This window comes from Diospyros lotus, chromosome 12 (genome assembly GCF_014633365.1).
Source record: "Diospyros lotus cultivar Yz01 chromosome 12, ASM1463336v1, whole genome shotgun sequence".
NCBI classification, from domain to species: domain Eukaryota; kingdom Viridiplantae; phylum Streptophyta; class Magnoliopsida; order Ericales; family Ebenaceae; genus Diospyros; species Diospyros lotus.
Genome location: NC_068349.1, coordinates 8,888,977 through 8,904,862, shown reverse-complemented (window position 1 = coordinate 8,904,862; position 15,886 = coordinate 8,888,977). Strand labels below are relative to the sequence as shown.

The 15,886-nt window shown below is 35.2% G+C and overlaps 1 protein-coding gene across 1 annotated transcript; it reads left to right on the top strand.

Annotated features, from left to right (window-relative positions):
* Positions 1-614: 614 nt before the first annotated feature.
* Positions 615-14,341, top strand: LOC127787414 (AT-hook motif nuclear-localized protein 8). Its single transcript, XM_052315453.1, has 5 exons — positions 615-1,289; positions 1,723-1,775; positions 8,125-8,256; positions 13,482-13,643; positions 13,806-14,341. The coding sequence occupies exons 1-5, from the start codon at positions 773-775 to the stop codon at positions 14,082-14,084; spliced, it is 1,143 nt and encodes a 380-aa protein (XP_052171413.1). The 5' UTR covers positions 615-772; the 3' UTR covers positions 14,085-14,341.
* Positions 14,342-15,886: the final 1,545 nt, after the last annotated feature.

Genomic DNA, 15,886 nt, shown 5'->3' with positions numbered 1-15,886 from the left:
CCTAAGAGTTTGGTTGTTTTATGCGTAATTGAAAATGATAGATGTCTACATCTTTGAAGCGCGTCTTAGTCTCAAAGTAGCACGTGATCGATTCAATTGAATTGTTAGAATTTGAGAAAAAAGTGATTGTAGAATGATTTTGTACGATGATAGTATGTCAGAGGGTACTTAAAAAAAAGTTAACTATAAAAAAATAATAAAGTGATATTGCAAAGAGCAATCGTAAAAAATTACTGTAGAGAGAGAAAAAAGGCTGCGTATAAAATTGCCCTTTTTTAGGTGGGGTTCTTGGAGTTGGAGGGGGCATAAATAGATGACGCATTTGTAGTCTGTAGATACCAAAATCCCCAAGGCTCCCTGAATCGGTGTCTTGTCAATTTTTGCGATGTATATCTGTTACATATGGTACTACGGTGGTCCCGCGACAGACAGCCAATCAAAATCCTCAAAATTTCCTTTTTTTCTTGTTTCTGCTGACGTGTTTGAAGCTTATTAGTGACCTACAAGGTTACATGCGATACGACTGTGGCGTATAAGCTATTTGATAACAACTTAAAAATCATTAAAACCCTAGAATTCAAAACCCTTATAAAAATCAGTTTTTGTTTTTCACTTCAATTTGAAACTCGCTCTCTCCTCTCCTCTCCTCTCTCTCTCTCTCTCTCTCTCTCTCTCTCTCTCAGAGCAGAGAACAGTGCCAAAACCAGCCTGAATTTTTCAAAAAAACCAAAAGCAAATTTGGTTTGAGCCCTTCCCTTTTGGATTCTCCGCAATGGATTCAAGAGAATCACCGGCGCTTCCCCAGCAGCAGCCACCGCCTGTCCCGCCGGGTATGGCGGCTATGCTGGCACAGCAGCCAAACTCGTTTTCTCCGAATTTCGCCACCACGAGCGCCAACACCATGATCGCTCCCAATTCCGCCGCCAACGCTTCTATGGTCCAAAACCCTCGCTTTCCCTTCAATTCCGTGATCTCCCCGTCCTCCCAGCCGATGAACTCTCTAAACTTGCAGTACGGCGGCGGATCGCAGTCGGTGGGGCTGGGAACTGGCGGGTTTGGCATTGAACCGGCGAAGAAGAAGAGAGGGCGGCCGAGGAAGTACTCTCCGGACGGTAACGTTGCTCTCGGACTAGCCCCTGCCCCTAGCACCGCTGCCCCAGTTAACCCCTTTTCGTCGCCAGTGACGGGTCAGGGCGATTCTAGCGTTGGGACTCCGGCTTCGGATCCGCCGGCGAAAAGGAGCCGAGGGAGGCCACCGGGGTCAGGGAAGAAGCAATTGGATGCTTTAGGTGCGTGATTAGTGGTTTTATTGTTATTATTGCCCATATTCATTGATTAAATGTTTTCTTTGTTTTGCATGGTGCATTCGATATAATAATATACAATGTGATAATAATGGTGAGTATCTAGGCAGTTTTGCATTTACGATTTTACTGAGCATGGTGAAAAAAGAGAAATTTTGCGCAGGAAACAACAATGTATGTCTGAGTGGAATATTGAACTTATGTTGGCAACTTGGCGCAACAGCCTTTATTAAGTTTCTTTACCAATAATGAAGTCAAAAAATTATATGGGGTTTTATTAAACTTAATGTTGCCTCAATTTTAGAAAATAACTCCATAGACGTAGTATGGTAACTACCTCTAATAATGGTTGCTGTGGAGTTATCTAATGTTTAATTGTTAGTTGACTTTGTTGATTTCTTTTTTCTTTTCTTGGCAGGATCCTTTGGGGTTGGCTTTACACCGCATGTTATACTGGTTAAAGCGGGAGAGGTAACAGAGGTTCATATTGATGATGTTCAGTTTCATGGATGGTAGAAAATATGATATGAGCCCCTGGTGGGGTGTCTGTTATAGCTAGTACCAAATCAATCTTCCTACTCGTAAAGAAATTTGGGTCTGTTTGATTATGAATCTTGTGTCTTCGGTTTTTTTTTTGTTTTTTTTGTTTTCAATATTCTTGAAGCTGAAAATTTTGGGAATTTTGAAAATATTTTAGTTCTCATGTACTTTTCATTTTTTTATGGTTATGATTTTTGAAATCAAGAAAAACATCTTTTTATTGGTCATAAAAAAATGCTATAGATTTGGATATCAGTTCTTTGAGCACAGTTTTTGAGATTTGTTCACCACACACAACATCTTAAATTTTATCTGTAAAATTCGATGGTCTAAAAGTAAAATTAAGACAAAGTGCTAATGGAAGGAGGAGGCTGAAATTTCCCCAAAGCTTTCTAAATTTGCCTATGGGACCATAGTAGGAACACAGGGGCTAAACTTATAAAATAAGTGAATTGAAATATTTATGCATGTAAATTTTTTGGTTGAAAGAAAAAGCTTTACCTTTTCCCTTCAATGATATAATTGATATTCATTATTTAATCATTTGGCCAAGTAATACGTAAGTAATCATTTGGATGATTGTTAGTTCTCATTAAGTCTGATAAATAATATATATATATATATACATACATACATATATTTTGCGTGTTTGGCTAGTGATAAAAGAGATCTGGTGGTATTCTATCATCTTTTTAGCATTTGGGAGAAGATTTAGATGGATGGGTTGTTTTGCATACAGTTGCTAGATTTAGTGGACAGTTCTTAGTTCATTCCAAGTAATGCTTATGTGTTTATGAATAGGATCGTTGATGTCAAGCTTAAACAAGCTAAGCCAAGCCAGACAGATCTCATGTCAATTGTTACTGTAAACAATAAATACTTCTGTTCAAAACTTTTGAATTCATCATAAAATTAGTGAGTCATAGTTATAGGTCGGGATTTTTTTTTGGATTAGTAACTTCGAAAGCTTATCATAATTAAATTGAAAAGTACACTAGCATGTACTAAACTCAAAGCCAGAACCTAGAGCAAAAATTTTACAAATCTACACTGGATCACTTAAAGGTTTAGTGTCTATGATATTTTAGAAAATTCAACTGCTCATCAACCTTAAATCCACAAGAATAAGTGCTCTACCACACATTTTGATGTGACTGAATAGAGGGAAGTACTCGTTTTCCTAAAGATGAACATGTTACCAACTCTGTGTGAACTATGCTTGACAGGCAGAAAATAACTCCAGTTTTCTCATCAATGAACACTTGATATCAAAATAATTTCTGAAAAATCATGTCTAGATGATAGAAAGCAAGACAATCCAATGTACCATTCTTTAGATGTAGGGAACAGACGGAACTTTCTCTTATGTAATTTACTTATGGACCATCCAAGTGAAAATAAAAATGTTGCCCTAAAAGGTGCAAGTCATCCTAATGTTGTCCAACAAAAATATCCTGAGGTGAATGTTCTCATATATTGTCAAAGATTAAACATAGAATGTTTTTGTAGTTCTAATCCCATAGTTAGTAGCTTGATAATAAAATCAAGATCTAGAGTAGTTTTGGAATTCAAATCAATATTGATTATGCATTTGAACAAGCTTGACAACAGTGACATATGTCAACAAGCTTATTCTTGAGCCTGTATGAAGTAATCTAAGAGTTATGTGCGAGCTTCATTCAAGTTTTAGACACCCTAACGTCAAACTATATTGAAAAAGTTACAATGAAGTGTCCCGACACTAATCTTTCTGTTTTATTTGAATTTGTCACTTAAATGACATCAAATTGGCTTTGTTCAGAAAAGTAATATAACCTATGGGGCTGTCTCCTCTTGGTGGCACTCACCTTAATTTTTCTTGGTTGTGTTACATAATTCTTTCTAAATTATGCCCTATAAAAATAAATAATCATGGAGGGGAGGGTTTGCATTTGATTTTGTCTACTTTAGATGCCCCATTATAAACGGGAAACTTTATGAAGATTTATTTATTTGTGTCATAGAGTATTTACTTATTTATTTTAGGAGAGGTGTGAGATCTATGGTCTCTCTAGTTGATATTTCATATTTTCTTGATGCTCCAAGATGGGCAATGATGGAGCTATTTCAAGTTGGAGGGGTACAAGGTTAATTAGAGCTTGTGAAACTGCTAGTAACTAGCCCCTCTTGGAGTGATGTGGTGCCATACAGAGAATAAAACAGTTTCCCATTCACAGAGTAGTACTCAATTTCTTGAGTTGGGTGGTGCTTTTGGGCGTAGTGAGTCTTTAGAGAAAGGCATCACTTGTAGGCATAGGGTTTAGATTTCCCGGTGAACATGATAGATGAGTTGGGCCTTCTTCCAAAGATGAGTTTGGGCATTATAGAATGAATTGCATCTGAGAAAGAGCCAATTTCTTTTTCTTTGTCAATAGTCTTTTTTAGTGAGAGCAGCAGAAATGGATCTTTGGATATGCTCTTTATTCATCTTGGCATTTGAGTGACCCAAAGTTGAGGTTCCCCCTTTTTGTTCTCCATTTTTTTAGCCTAATGAGGATACTTCTAGTTGTGTGCTGATGAGCCTTTTGGTTCACAGCAGTGAAATTTTGGTCTTGTGTGTGTGTGTTTTTTTTTTTTTTTGGGGGGGGGGGGGGGGGGGGGAGCACTTGGGAAGTGCTCCTTGTAGAGGCTTCTTGAATTTGGGGTGGATATGATTCTTCAAATAGGGTTGAGACAGGGGATGGGATGATATGTCCTAAATGGTGCATTTTTATGGGTTTGGGTTCTAGATGTCAGGGATGTGGATCTACTAAAAGGGGTAAAGGAGGTTTTATTAGTGGAGGGATGTAGGGCTGTTGCTTTTGGACACCAGAGAGGTTGTTGAGTTAGTGGAGGCACCTTTGGAGTGGCGTAGCTTAGATACCTAATGATTGCTGCTTTTCTGAATCATACTGGTAAGTTCGATCTTTTTTGCTTGAAGGATAAGTTGTTGGAGGCACCTAAGGGGATCATGGATATGATAAGGAAGCTGAAGCTTATTTGGTCTCCGAGCTTTCCCTAGAAGGCTATGAATCAAAAGCTTCTAGGTTATTTGATTTGGTTAAGTAAAGGAGGAGGGCTTGTGATATAATCAGTGTTATTAATGGCGTGCCTAGACGCAAGGTGCACCCAGGCACACCTTTGGTACCTGGGATGGTCCTAGGTGGGTGCAAGCAAGCAAGGCGCGCCTGGTTGTTTTTTAATAGAATTTTAACTGTTTTAACTTTTAAATGTTTATTACTGTAATTTTTAATGGAATCCTAATAAGAAAAGGAAACTTTTCAGATTCCAAGTAAATACTAATTGGAATTGGTGTTAGGATTAAAGTCCTAATCCTAAATAGCAGAGGAAAAATAATAATCAAACCAAGCACGAAGAACACACGAGATTTATAGCGGTTCACTCTCAATGTGAGAGTTACGTCCACTTTACCGTCTCTGTAAGTTTCTTCACTATAATCCAATAGGAGATTACAAGAAAATACACCCTTATATAAGAAAAAATTAGGGCAATGAAAAATACATGTATGAAAACCCAAAATTGCCCTTATTGTAAAATTGCACATAAAATTTTGGAATATGTGCTAAGGTGATAATTAGGCTCCACACACACTAACAATTGGAATTGGTATTTTATTTATTGTTATGTTTTTTTAATAGAATCCAATCCTAAAATGAAAAGTAAAATTTTCAAATTCCAATTCCAATTATAACTAAACACTAAATTGGAATTGATATTTTGTTTATTGCTGTAATTTTTAATAAAATCCAATCCTAATAGCAAAAGGAAACTTTTCATATTCTAATTCCAATTATAATTAAATACTAAATACTAGAGCTTTTGGCATTGAAGAACCTTACAATGCAACTAGATCAAATGCTCAACTCCAAATTTGACAATGAGTAGAAGAAGGGCTGCTACTTCAAATGCTCCAATTGAACCTAATGAAGATGAAGATATGATGTGGAAGAAGAGGATATTGGAGATGAAGCTTTTAATGATGGAAATATGGAAATGTTTGATCTTGATGATGATGATGAATTTTATATTACTTAAAATTCTTAATTAGTTAATCCTAATTAGGATTTAAGACTTACAAATTGTTTTAAGATTTAATCTAAGTTTACAAAGACTTTTCTTACAATTTTTTTTAACTTTTGTGATGCTTATATGTCGGTTGCTGAAATATGATTGGATGTGCTTTGCTGGAATTTATAGGTATGTAACTTGTTTTAATATTTTTCTTTGTTAGTATATGTTGAATTTTTTAATTTTTTCGATAACATGCTTGTGAATATATTATTAGGACTTAGGACCTATTTTATACTTTATTCTTCAACTATAACATATATTTTTCTTTTTAATTAGCATGTGCCTAGTTCCACTAGGTGCGTGCTTCAGGCTCTAATACCCTTGTGCGCCTTGTGTCTTAATAACATTGGATATAATTTTGTGAGTTGAATTATGGTAGAGGGTCTTGAGTCCATGGATGTTTAGTAGGGTGTGTTAGATCTTATTCTCTTTGGAAAATTGCACTTGGTACCCTTGAGGTTTGGCCTAAATGCAGATAGCACCCTTGAGGTTCTGAAAATAGCATTGAGCTCCCTTTAACTTTATAAACCTTCTTTTAGTAAACCCTTTGCTGTTAGTTAACCTTAGTTAATTTTTTTTTAAATGACCAAAATATCCTCTCTCTCTCTCTCTCTCACACACACACACACACTGGCTTTCTGCCTTACCTGCCTCCCTCTCTTTCTCTATTTAATTGGTCAAAGCTTAATCAAATATATTTTCAGTAAAATATAAATATGTATTTATATATATAATATGTCTTAAATTAAATATATGTCTTAAATATATTTTTGTTAAATAAACTTTAAATATTTACTTAAAGATTAAGAAATATATTTTTATATTATTTTATGTAATTTAAAATATTTTTTTATAATTATAATATATTTTAAATTTAGAATTATATTTTCAATATTAAATGAAATATATTTATAGTTAAATAAAATTTATTTATATATCTAGTTTAGAGATAGAGAGGGCAGGGGAGGAGAGAGAGAGAAGGGCATCTAGGGGTAAAATTGTCTAGTTATCTTGAATTTTAATGGCAGGGGTAGTTTCTGCTATTTCCAAAACGTGAGGGGTACCTTTTGCAATTAGACCAAACCTTAGGGGTAGTAAGTGAATTTTTCCCTATTTTTTTATGAATCTTGAAATTTTTTCTTGCAATGTTACAGGACTTGATGATCCTAATAAGATGCTTTGGATAAGTCTCTTTCAAAAGATGGCAAGATGACCCGGTCTATCTCTTGAAAACTAAAAATTGAGGAATTGTTACCTATGAAGGTGGTTTCAAGTTTGTGGAATGGTCATTGAGTTGGTTGGGTTTTGTTTAGGTATTTTAAGAGTTCACGCATGACAAGCTTGCATAGCCAAAGATTAGTAAAGGGAAACAAATTAACGTAATAAGACTTGAAGTCAGACCTTCTATAACCTAAACTTAGATTTGGTATTAAGTTACTACTAGCTTCAAAAGACTAAGATTGTAGATGACATGGTGGTAAATAATTGTACAAGTGGTATCAAATTATCAGTGACCATCTCATCTAAAAAATTAAAATTTAGAGACTAGTGGTAGTCTAGGAGTTCTTGAATTCAAGTTTTGTTATGTGTTTTTGTTTCCCATGACTGATGTTCAGTTTGCTTTTTATTGTGTTGCAGTGCTCTTTTCTTATGCTCTAATCTATCCACATGCAACTACATTGCATGTGAATGGAAGTGTAGAAAACCTTGACTTACATCGTCAAGCCTCTTTCTTAATTGTTTAATTTTTAAATTGAGTTAGTGATTAATGGAAATGTAAGAAAGCTTGACATACATTGTTGAGCCTCTTTTCTTAGCAGTCTATGTTTTTAGATAAGTTTTTTTATTTATTGGAAGTTTTTGGATGAGTCAGTGATTAATAGTTAGAGAAAACACACATTTCGAGACTTAAATATAATTCTTCTTGGTCTTCGAACTGTGATACTATGTTAAGTTATTACTTGTGCTATAAGTTGAACCTGTGTAGCCAACGCCACCTACAGATTAAAGGCTTGATATGATCTTGTTGTTGTGCGTGTTTTCTTCTTCTTCTTTGGTTTGCTCTTGTTGCTTACATATTTTTCTCTAATTCATATTGACATTTTACTAGATTGTTCTTTATTATCATTGTGAGTACAGTTATATTTAATTTTTCCCTTCTCATTTGTAGGATGTAGCGTCAAAGATTTTGGCCTTCTCAAAGCAAGGACCACGCACTATTTGTATTCTCTCTGCAAATGGGGCCATTTGCAATGTCACCCTTCGCCAGCCAGCAACTTCTGGTGGCATTGTGACGTATGAGGTTTGTGCAGACTGGTCTTTTGTTATTGCTATTCGGCTCAATTGTGATGAGTGATAATGAAAAACATATTCAGTTCATTTATATGCATAATCTATTGAATATGAATTATGGTGTGTTGAGATCTTCTGCTGAACCCTGCATTGACATCTCCCTTAAGTAATTTTGTTGCTAAATATGGAGAATGAGGTCTTCTGGTTAACACAGTTGGATTTATGATCCTCCCTATTTCCTTTTCAGTTTTCTTTGCATATACTTCTGAAGTATCTTGAGAGCAGATGCCAAAGGCTCCCACTTATAATATGCAGTAAAAATCTCAACGCAAGCAACTATCCCTCCATACTATTTAACAAATCTAATAAAGTATCTGAAAACATCTGTGGCAAGTTTAGATCCAATTTGTTAAAATATGATAAAGTTTTTACATTTTATTTCTGTAACTGGTATTTTGTGTCGGATAAAATGGTAGTTGATATGGAGCCAATCAGTGTACCTTAATGATCATGGTGAGAGTCTCATGAACCTTTTGACTTCCTAAACAAATGTGAATCTGGGTCATCATTCAGTACACATTCTGCAGGAGTGACTATGCATTGGGCTTCTGCACTCGTTTATTTTTCTGCTAGCATGGTTAAGCTTTTTCCATAGAATTCCATCAAACTCCATCTTCCAAAGAGCTCATCATCCAGTTTACCCAGTTCTGCAGGTTCCATGTGGAACATCTTTGGTCTTCTTCAGTTGATTTAAGCTGCTGTTCTTGTTTACAGCCTCTAGTCACTCCTATTTTGTGGTTTTTATATTGCCAAAGCTTTAAATATGTATAGATAATAAGTGATTTTTTTTGGAGCTTTGGGGTTATAAAATACTCATGTTAGGGTTTTTATTTGACATATCTGATTGAATATGCATCTAGCAAGTCTACTTAATTAGGATATAAGATGCTCTCATCTGTGGGCAATAAACATTGTTACCCTTTAGACACCATTTTACTCTAAAAGTACATAGGTGATAATATGAATTTAACCATGTTTTGATGTAATTAGACAGGAAGTTTTGGTATCTTTTTAAAGAAATGTATGATGATCATATTTGCCCAAGTTAATAGTTTTTGGTTCCATCTCACACAAACTGAAATATTGTAGTAAGTTTCCAGGACTTTTTGCTAGGTATTATTTATCAATTGAATTCTCCTCCCTTTGAGGCAAGTAGTAAGCTTTTTGTTTAGATTGTTCCCTGGCATGTTTCCCATCTTACTTCTTACACAATAAAAAGTTTCCCCAGTTATTATTTATTTGTCACCCATGTTTATGTAGAAATTTTGAGATTTATTAACTTCATCATTTTCTTGCCTTAAATAGTAGTTTTTATGTCGTACAAGTTCGTTTCATAATATTAACTATGGGATCGAATACGACAATATCAGTTATCTTTATTCACCATCATCTCATACTTTTCCATATGAAGATGGTGTTGGAACTTTTACCTCATCATTCTCTTGCTAGAGGGCTGCGTTAGGAAGGGAATCCGGCTAAAATTTTGCCACATTGTTCTTTTACATGGATTTGTATTGTTATCCTAACATGATTAGGGTAAGGTGTAGTTGATGATGGTAAACGATCAGTAGTTTTCAGTTCCTCACATCTTATCTCTCGAGGACATGCTTGCATACTTGTATGAGAAGTTGTCTGGTGTACACATTATTATTTAGGATCATAATGTTTATGTGGTGAGAAACACAACATCAAAATTCCTAAGAGCTTGACTGAGGTTGTTGAAACATTTGTTTTCATCATTATTTGTGTTATTTGTGTCTTGTTTGGAAATATGTTATCTTGTATCTTGCTATAGATCATGCCATTTATATATGGATATAGCTTATGTTAAGAATTCTGTTTTCCCTTTAACCTCTGATGTGACCTGTGGGTCAAGCCATAGGTATTTTACATGGTAGAACTTTGAATGTTGACGCTTTATGGATCATTACTTCTGGCTTAATTATCAACATGGTTAATTTCTATTCTTGATAAAGAGATCCGTGATTGAATGAAATCTGATTCTCTGCAATAGAACTTAACAAATGTAAAATCTTAATCTTAATCTTAATTATTCAGTCTCTCTTTTCTCTCTTGGGTGCATGCTTTGAGGATGAAGGTGGGGGGATTGATTGGGTTGTCACTTGCTTTTAGGTTAAATGTCCTTCAATGTCTTTTGTTCATTATTCCCCCCCCCCCCCGGTAGTGTTACATTGTCTTTGTCATCTAGCAGTTTTCAGTCATCATCATTGACCAGAAGGTTATGAGTTTGTGTTGTGGAAACAGTCTATGCAAAAAAAAAGAAGGGGAAGATTTTGTACAAATATGACCCTTGCAAAGTGGGGTGCTTTGTGCATTGGCAATGCCCTTTATCATTGGCAATCTTAGCAATATTGTTGTATTTAGTTATTTGCCCTACGGATTGGAGGAAAAATATGACTAAACCACCACCGGCAGAGACTGCCATCTCAGTTAACCAGTAGCAGAAATATTACAGATCTGAACTTGATGAACATCCAGACTAACTGAGCCAACTTATGTCATTTAATGTCTCTCTCCAGAATTTTGATGCATATGCAAGGTTATATTTTGCATTCAGATACTAGTTCAATTTGCACAAGTTTTGTCTTTTTGCCTTTTCTTTTCTCTTTCTTTTGTTCAATTTGCATGAGTGCAAGCATCGTTGTACCATCTTCTGATGCCATTTCCCTATCTTAGGACCAGAATGTCTTTAAGACTTTCCTTTTTATATCTTCATTTTTATTTCCATATTCTTTATCTTATTACCATTGAAATGCTGCTGCTTAGAGCTCTGCTTTGAATTTAAATGTGGACCAGAAGAACTGTTAATATACCCAAGATCAGATGAATCCGTTTTGGTTTATGTTTATCTGAATGTTCTATAGAGTTTTGAGGGTTTCTCTGGCTCTATGAAGGGCTACTGCCTTGGATGGTCAGGTTTTTGTTGGTTGAACTGTTTACTAACCATTCTCGCATAAGATTTTGATTTTAGGATATGTTTGTATATGATATTAGTATCTGTTTAGATTTAGACCTTTTAACTGTGCTCTCTAGCATGCCAAAAGTCTGATCAAGAAAAAGCAGATAAAAAACTGTGCAGCAGTTACATTGTATGGGTAGAGGAGAAACCCCATTTTAGAAGGCCTAAAACTCCAACTTTGGGCCTGTTGTCAAACAAAAAATTATTTTTGTTTGAGAAAAGTGCTGTTGTTTTAGGTTCTTTGTGTTACTTTGATAATCTATTGAAGCCTATATGTTCATCTTGTTTCTGGTTTCTATAGGATAAAACTACAGTTACTATGATTTTAGGACCATAAATTACTCTACCTGGTGCTTATTATACCACAATAGTAGGCAATTGTTCTCAATAGTCATAATTTGGTGTATAGTTTGATTACAGTCTGATTAGTTTGTGTTGTGATGTAGCACACTTGAGTCACCACACACCCGCGGGGGGTGGGGTGGGGTGGGGGGGGTATGAATTGGATGTCTTTTAAAACGTTTGAAACTTTTGAATTTTCGAGAGTGAATGGAAATATAAAACAATGAAACAATGATTTGATCAAACAAGTAAATAGTGCAACAATATATAACAACAGAAAGTAAATGAGGCACAAGATTTATGGTGGTTCGGCATTAGCCTACATCCACTCCCCTAACAATCCCGTTGGAGAATTAAACCCGCTAAATCCTCCTACCAAAACCGGTATGTCCTCTAGCCTCAATGCTAGGAAATACAAAGCCTCTTGCCAAAAATCGGTAGGCCCTCTAGCTTACAAGCTAGGCAATCCAATAATGAATTACAATTGAATGAATCTAAGAGATTTATCAACAAGAATTACAATTGAATGAATTACAATGAAGCTCAGAATACAAATTCAAAGACTTATCAACAAGAATTTCAAAGATACAACTTTGCCTTTGAATGAAAAATGAAAGCTTTAAAACACTTGAATGGTAGAATCAAACACTTGAGCACATGCACTTGTTCATTAGCTGTTCTCTTGCAGCTTCAATCTCTATTTATAGCTTTCTGGTCATCCAAGCATTGAATAGCTGTCAATAGACGGTTGAGCTGCATTTAATGCCTGAAAAACTAGCCATTTTAATTTGTTAGAGAAGAAACTGTCGACAAAATCAGTTTACTGTTTCCATCGAAACATTTGAAATTTCAAATTTAAAAAACTTTCGATGTTTTAGAAGAGAAGTCTACTTATTCAAACTAACGGTTGACAGTTTTAAACACGAAGTTGACAGTTTTGAAAAAAGAGTCAGACATTATATAGTCATTGTCGACTGAATTTGAATTAAAAACATTTGGATCAAGAGCATTAAATTTCCCTGTGGACAGATCATGGGAACTGTCAACTGTTTTTGGTCAAAGGCAAAAAATGGTTGACTGTTTCCTTAAGAAAGTCGACAACTTTTGATCTTAAGTCAGCCCATATTTCAAAGGCATAAAACGGTTAACAGATAACTCAAAGAAGTTGACAATTTTGCCTTGATCTTTTTAAAAGAAGTGTATGATTTAAAAGAATTTTCTTGGAATTTTATCATACACCAAGTTAATTGATTTTAAACGAATATATCTTGAATTCCAAGTGTTAATTATTTAAGAAATTGCCATTAACGACTTTACATAAATTTGAAAATATTGAGACAACATCCTTAGGAAAAAGAATGATTTTTCATTTTCAAGCACATATATTTATACAATTTGAAAATCCAAATGATATTAAAACATTTTCCATAAACAAAACATAATGAAGTTTTTCATCATCAAAATAATATAAAAAACATAACAGTTTGTTCATAGAATTTTGGTAGAAAAAAGTTGCTACGTTTGGCTGACATGGATGTGAAGGATAATGATATGATTAACAAGTTGAAGCTCATGCTGGGGCATGCTTGAATATCCCTTTCCCCTTTATTTATTATACTATTGCAATTCCCTTTTCCCTTGGTTAACTCAGTATTCCCCAGGCACTTCATGTTTCAGAAGTTTGCACATGAACTGAATGCCTAATTGTAATTCTAATTTATAGTACCAAGTTATATAGTCTATTTACTACAAACTCTTTTTAGTGCTACAGTAGAATTTTTATCTGCGGATCATCAAAGGTGAATGTCTTTCCTCTCTTTGATTATGCATAATGTTAATAATTTTCTTTGCAGGGACAATTTGAAATTATCTCTTTATCAGGTTCCTTCTTGCTCTCAGAAAGTAATGGTGACCACAGCAGAATGGGTGGTCTGAGCATATCCTTAGCAGGATCAGATGGACGAGTTTTAGGTGGTGGTGTGGCTGGAATGCTAGTGGCAGCAACGCAAGTACAGGTGTGTGTGTGCTTTTGACAAACCAAAACTAGGGTGCTTGTGTTGTTTATGTACACATCTACATTTGTAGTCCTTTCCAAGAAATGTCTAGCTTATAGAGTTATTATGGATCTAATTATATTTCTTTATCCCAATGCTGAATGATGTTTTATGCACTACCAGGTTATTGTCGGTAGCTTCATTGCAGATGGGAAAAAACCAAAATCTGGAAATTCTCCTGTACCTGCATCCAATATGTTCAATTTTAGCGCACCAGTTGCAGCAGCGAGTCCTACCTCTCGAGGTCCTTCAAGTGAGTCATCTGATGAGAATGGTAATGGCAGCCCTTTTAACAGGAGCTCAGGGCCCTACAACAATGCTAGCCAACCTGTTCACAATATGCCGCCCATGTTTTCAAATATGGGTTGGGTGAACTATACAGCGAACATGCTTCCCAACTGATGATGCCTAGCTGACCAAGTTGATGCCGGTGTTTAACGCTAGAGGTTGGTTGCAAATGCTAACCACCAATTCATAGGATCTATTTTCTTTCATCTGTTGACCCTAGTTTTCTTACTTATTTAGTGTTTTCTTTGCGAGTTGCTTCGCATTTCCTTTGTTCTTCCTTTACAGTCTGACTGAAAGATCGGCTAATTTGTCAAAAAATAGAGGGCTTGGTTTCTACAACACCCATGTTTTACCAGAATGTCTTAGCTATATATTATGAATTAGAGCACTTTGGTGTTTCATTACTAGCTACCTACTTGCTTCATACGTCTGGTATAAAGCCATACAAATTGGTTTCAGCCATTAGATGGCTCTCTTGGTGGGATTTTAGGAGATGAATGTTTTCCTTGATAAAACAGGATTATACCTCTAGGAATTTAATGATCACAAAACTCAAAACTCTAGATTCCAGCTCACCAACATTATAAAATATCACCAGACTACAATGCGGCAGTAAAAAGATGAATATTTAGAGTTTGCAAGGTATCTTGTTGCTGTTGCAGGCTTTTGACCCTTCCTTAAAAGCTCTGCAGCTCTGTTCTCATTTTAAGTTTGAAAAAACAGTCCAGATTTTGCATTGATCTGTATTGCCCGTATTTGAACAGAGCGACTACCAAGCCGCGTAAAGGCGCTGTGTTCATTTTCGTTCAATGACCTATTTAATTTTGAGATAGAAGACTTGGCGTGGCTTCCTTGATTGAACAAGAAATGGGGTACATGACCACTTCGCAAATATCAGATTCAACGAGACTATAACTGAATTTATTGTATTAAAAAAGAACTTGTAATGTATTGTTTCCTAAAAAGGGCTATTTACATATTATACTTTTAACTTTTAAAACTAAAAATTATATTTAAATGACGTTTTTTTTCCTTATCGGGAAATAAAAGTGTGATAATGATTTTTAATTTTAAAAATTTTCAATATCATATTGCCATAAACTGGTCTCGCCCCTAATAGACTATAAATGGAATTTTCCTTGGGATTTAGATTTATCTTTGTTAACGGATGGATTGTAAATGGTATTAGATGTTTAAACATTATTTGCATGAGGTACTAACTTAGTCCTTACTTTATAAGTAAGGGGGTGGGGGGCGCTCACTCTGGATCTGTTTAGTTGTATTGTATTGTATTGCAACTTAGTCCTGGTTTTTATAGCAAAAATTTCTCTATTGACAGTTTGAAAGTATTGGTTATGTGGTTTCTAGGAGGCTGGAAGGATTATAGGATTAAGGATAGAGGTGGTTGCTCTAGTGTCAAAAAGTGCAATGATCAGAAATGGTTTAGCATACATTTTTGGAGTTAGAGAAAGGGGTAGGTAAAATGGCTTGAAGAGGAGAAACTTCATACTGTAGGGAGTTAGTATCAGTTTCGATAGAGTTGGTATCAGATTTATATGAGATCCCAAATAAAACTTGAGGATTATCTTCATCTGTTTCATAGAAGAGGGATTCCAGGTCATCCTCTTGGAGAGATGTAATATTAATCATCTAGACATGAGATAGACATTTTTTGCTTTGTTGCTCTAGGGGCAGTTCTTTGCAAAATGTCTAGGGAGTCTACAGATAAAATAATGATCTCCTTTATTATGTCACTTTCAAATCCAGATGGATATGTCAACCTTCTTGAAAATGCTCGAATTCAAACAGAAGGACCTTCCTCCTAGCATTCTTTTAAGATGGAAAGAATGGTTTTCCAAATACTCATTTGAAATCAAGCACATCCAAGGAAAAAAGAATTTGTTAGCAGACTTCCT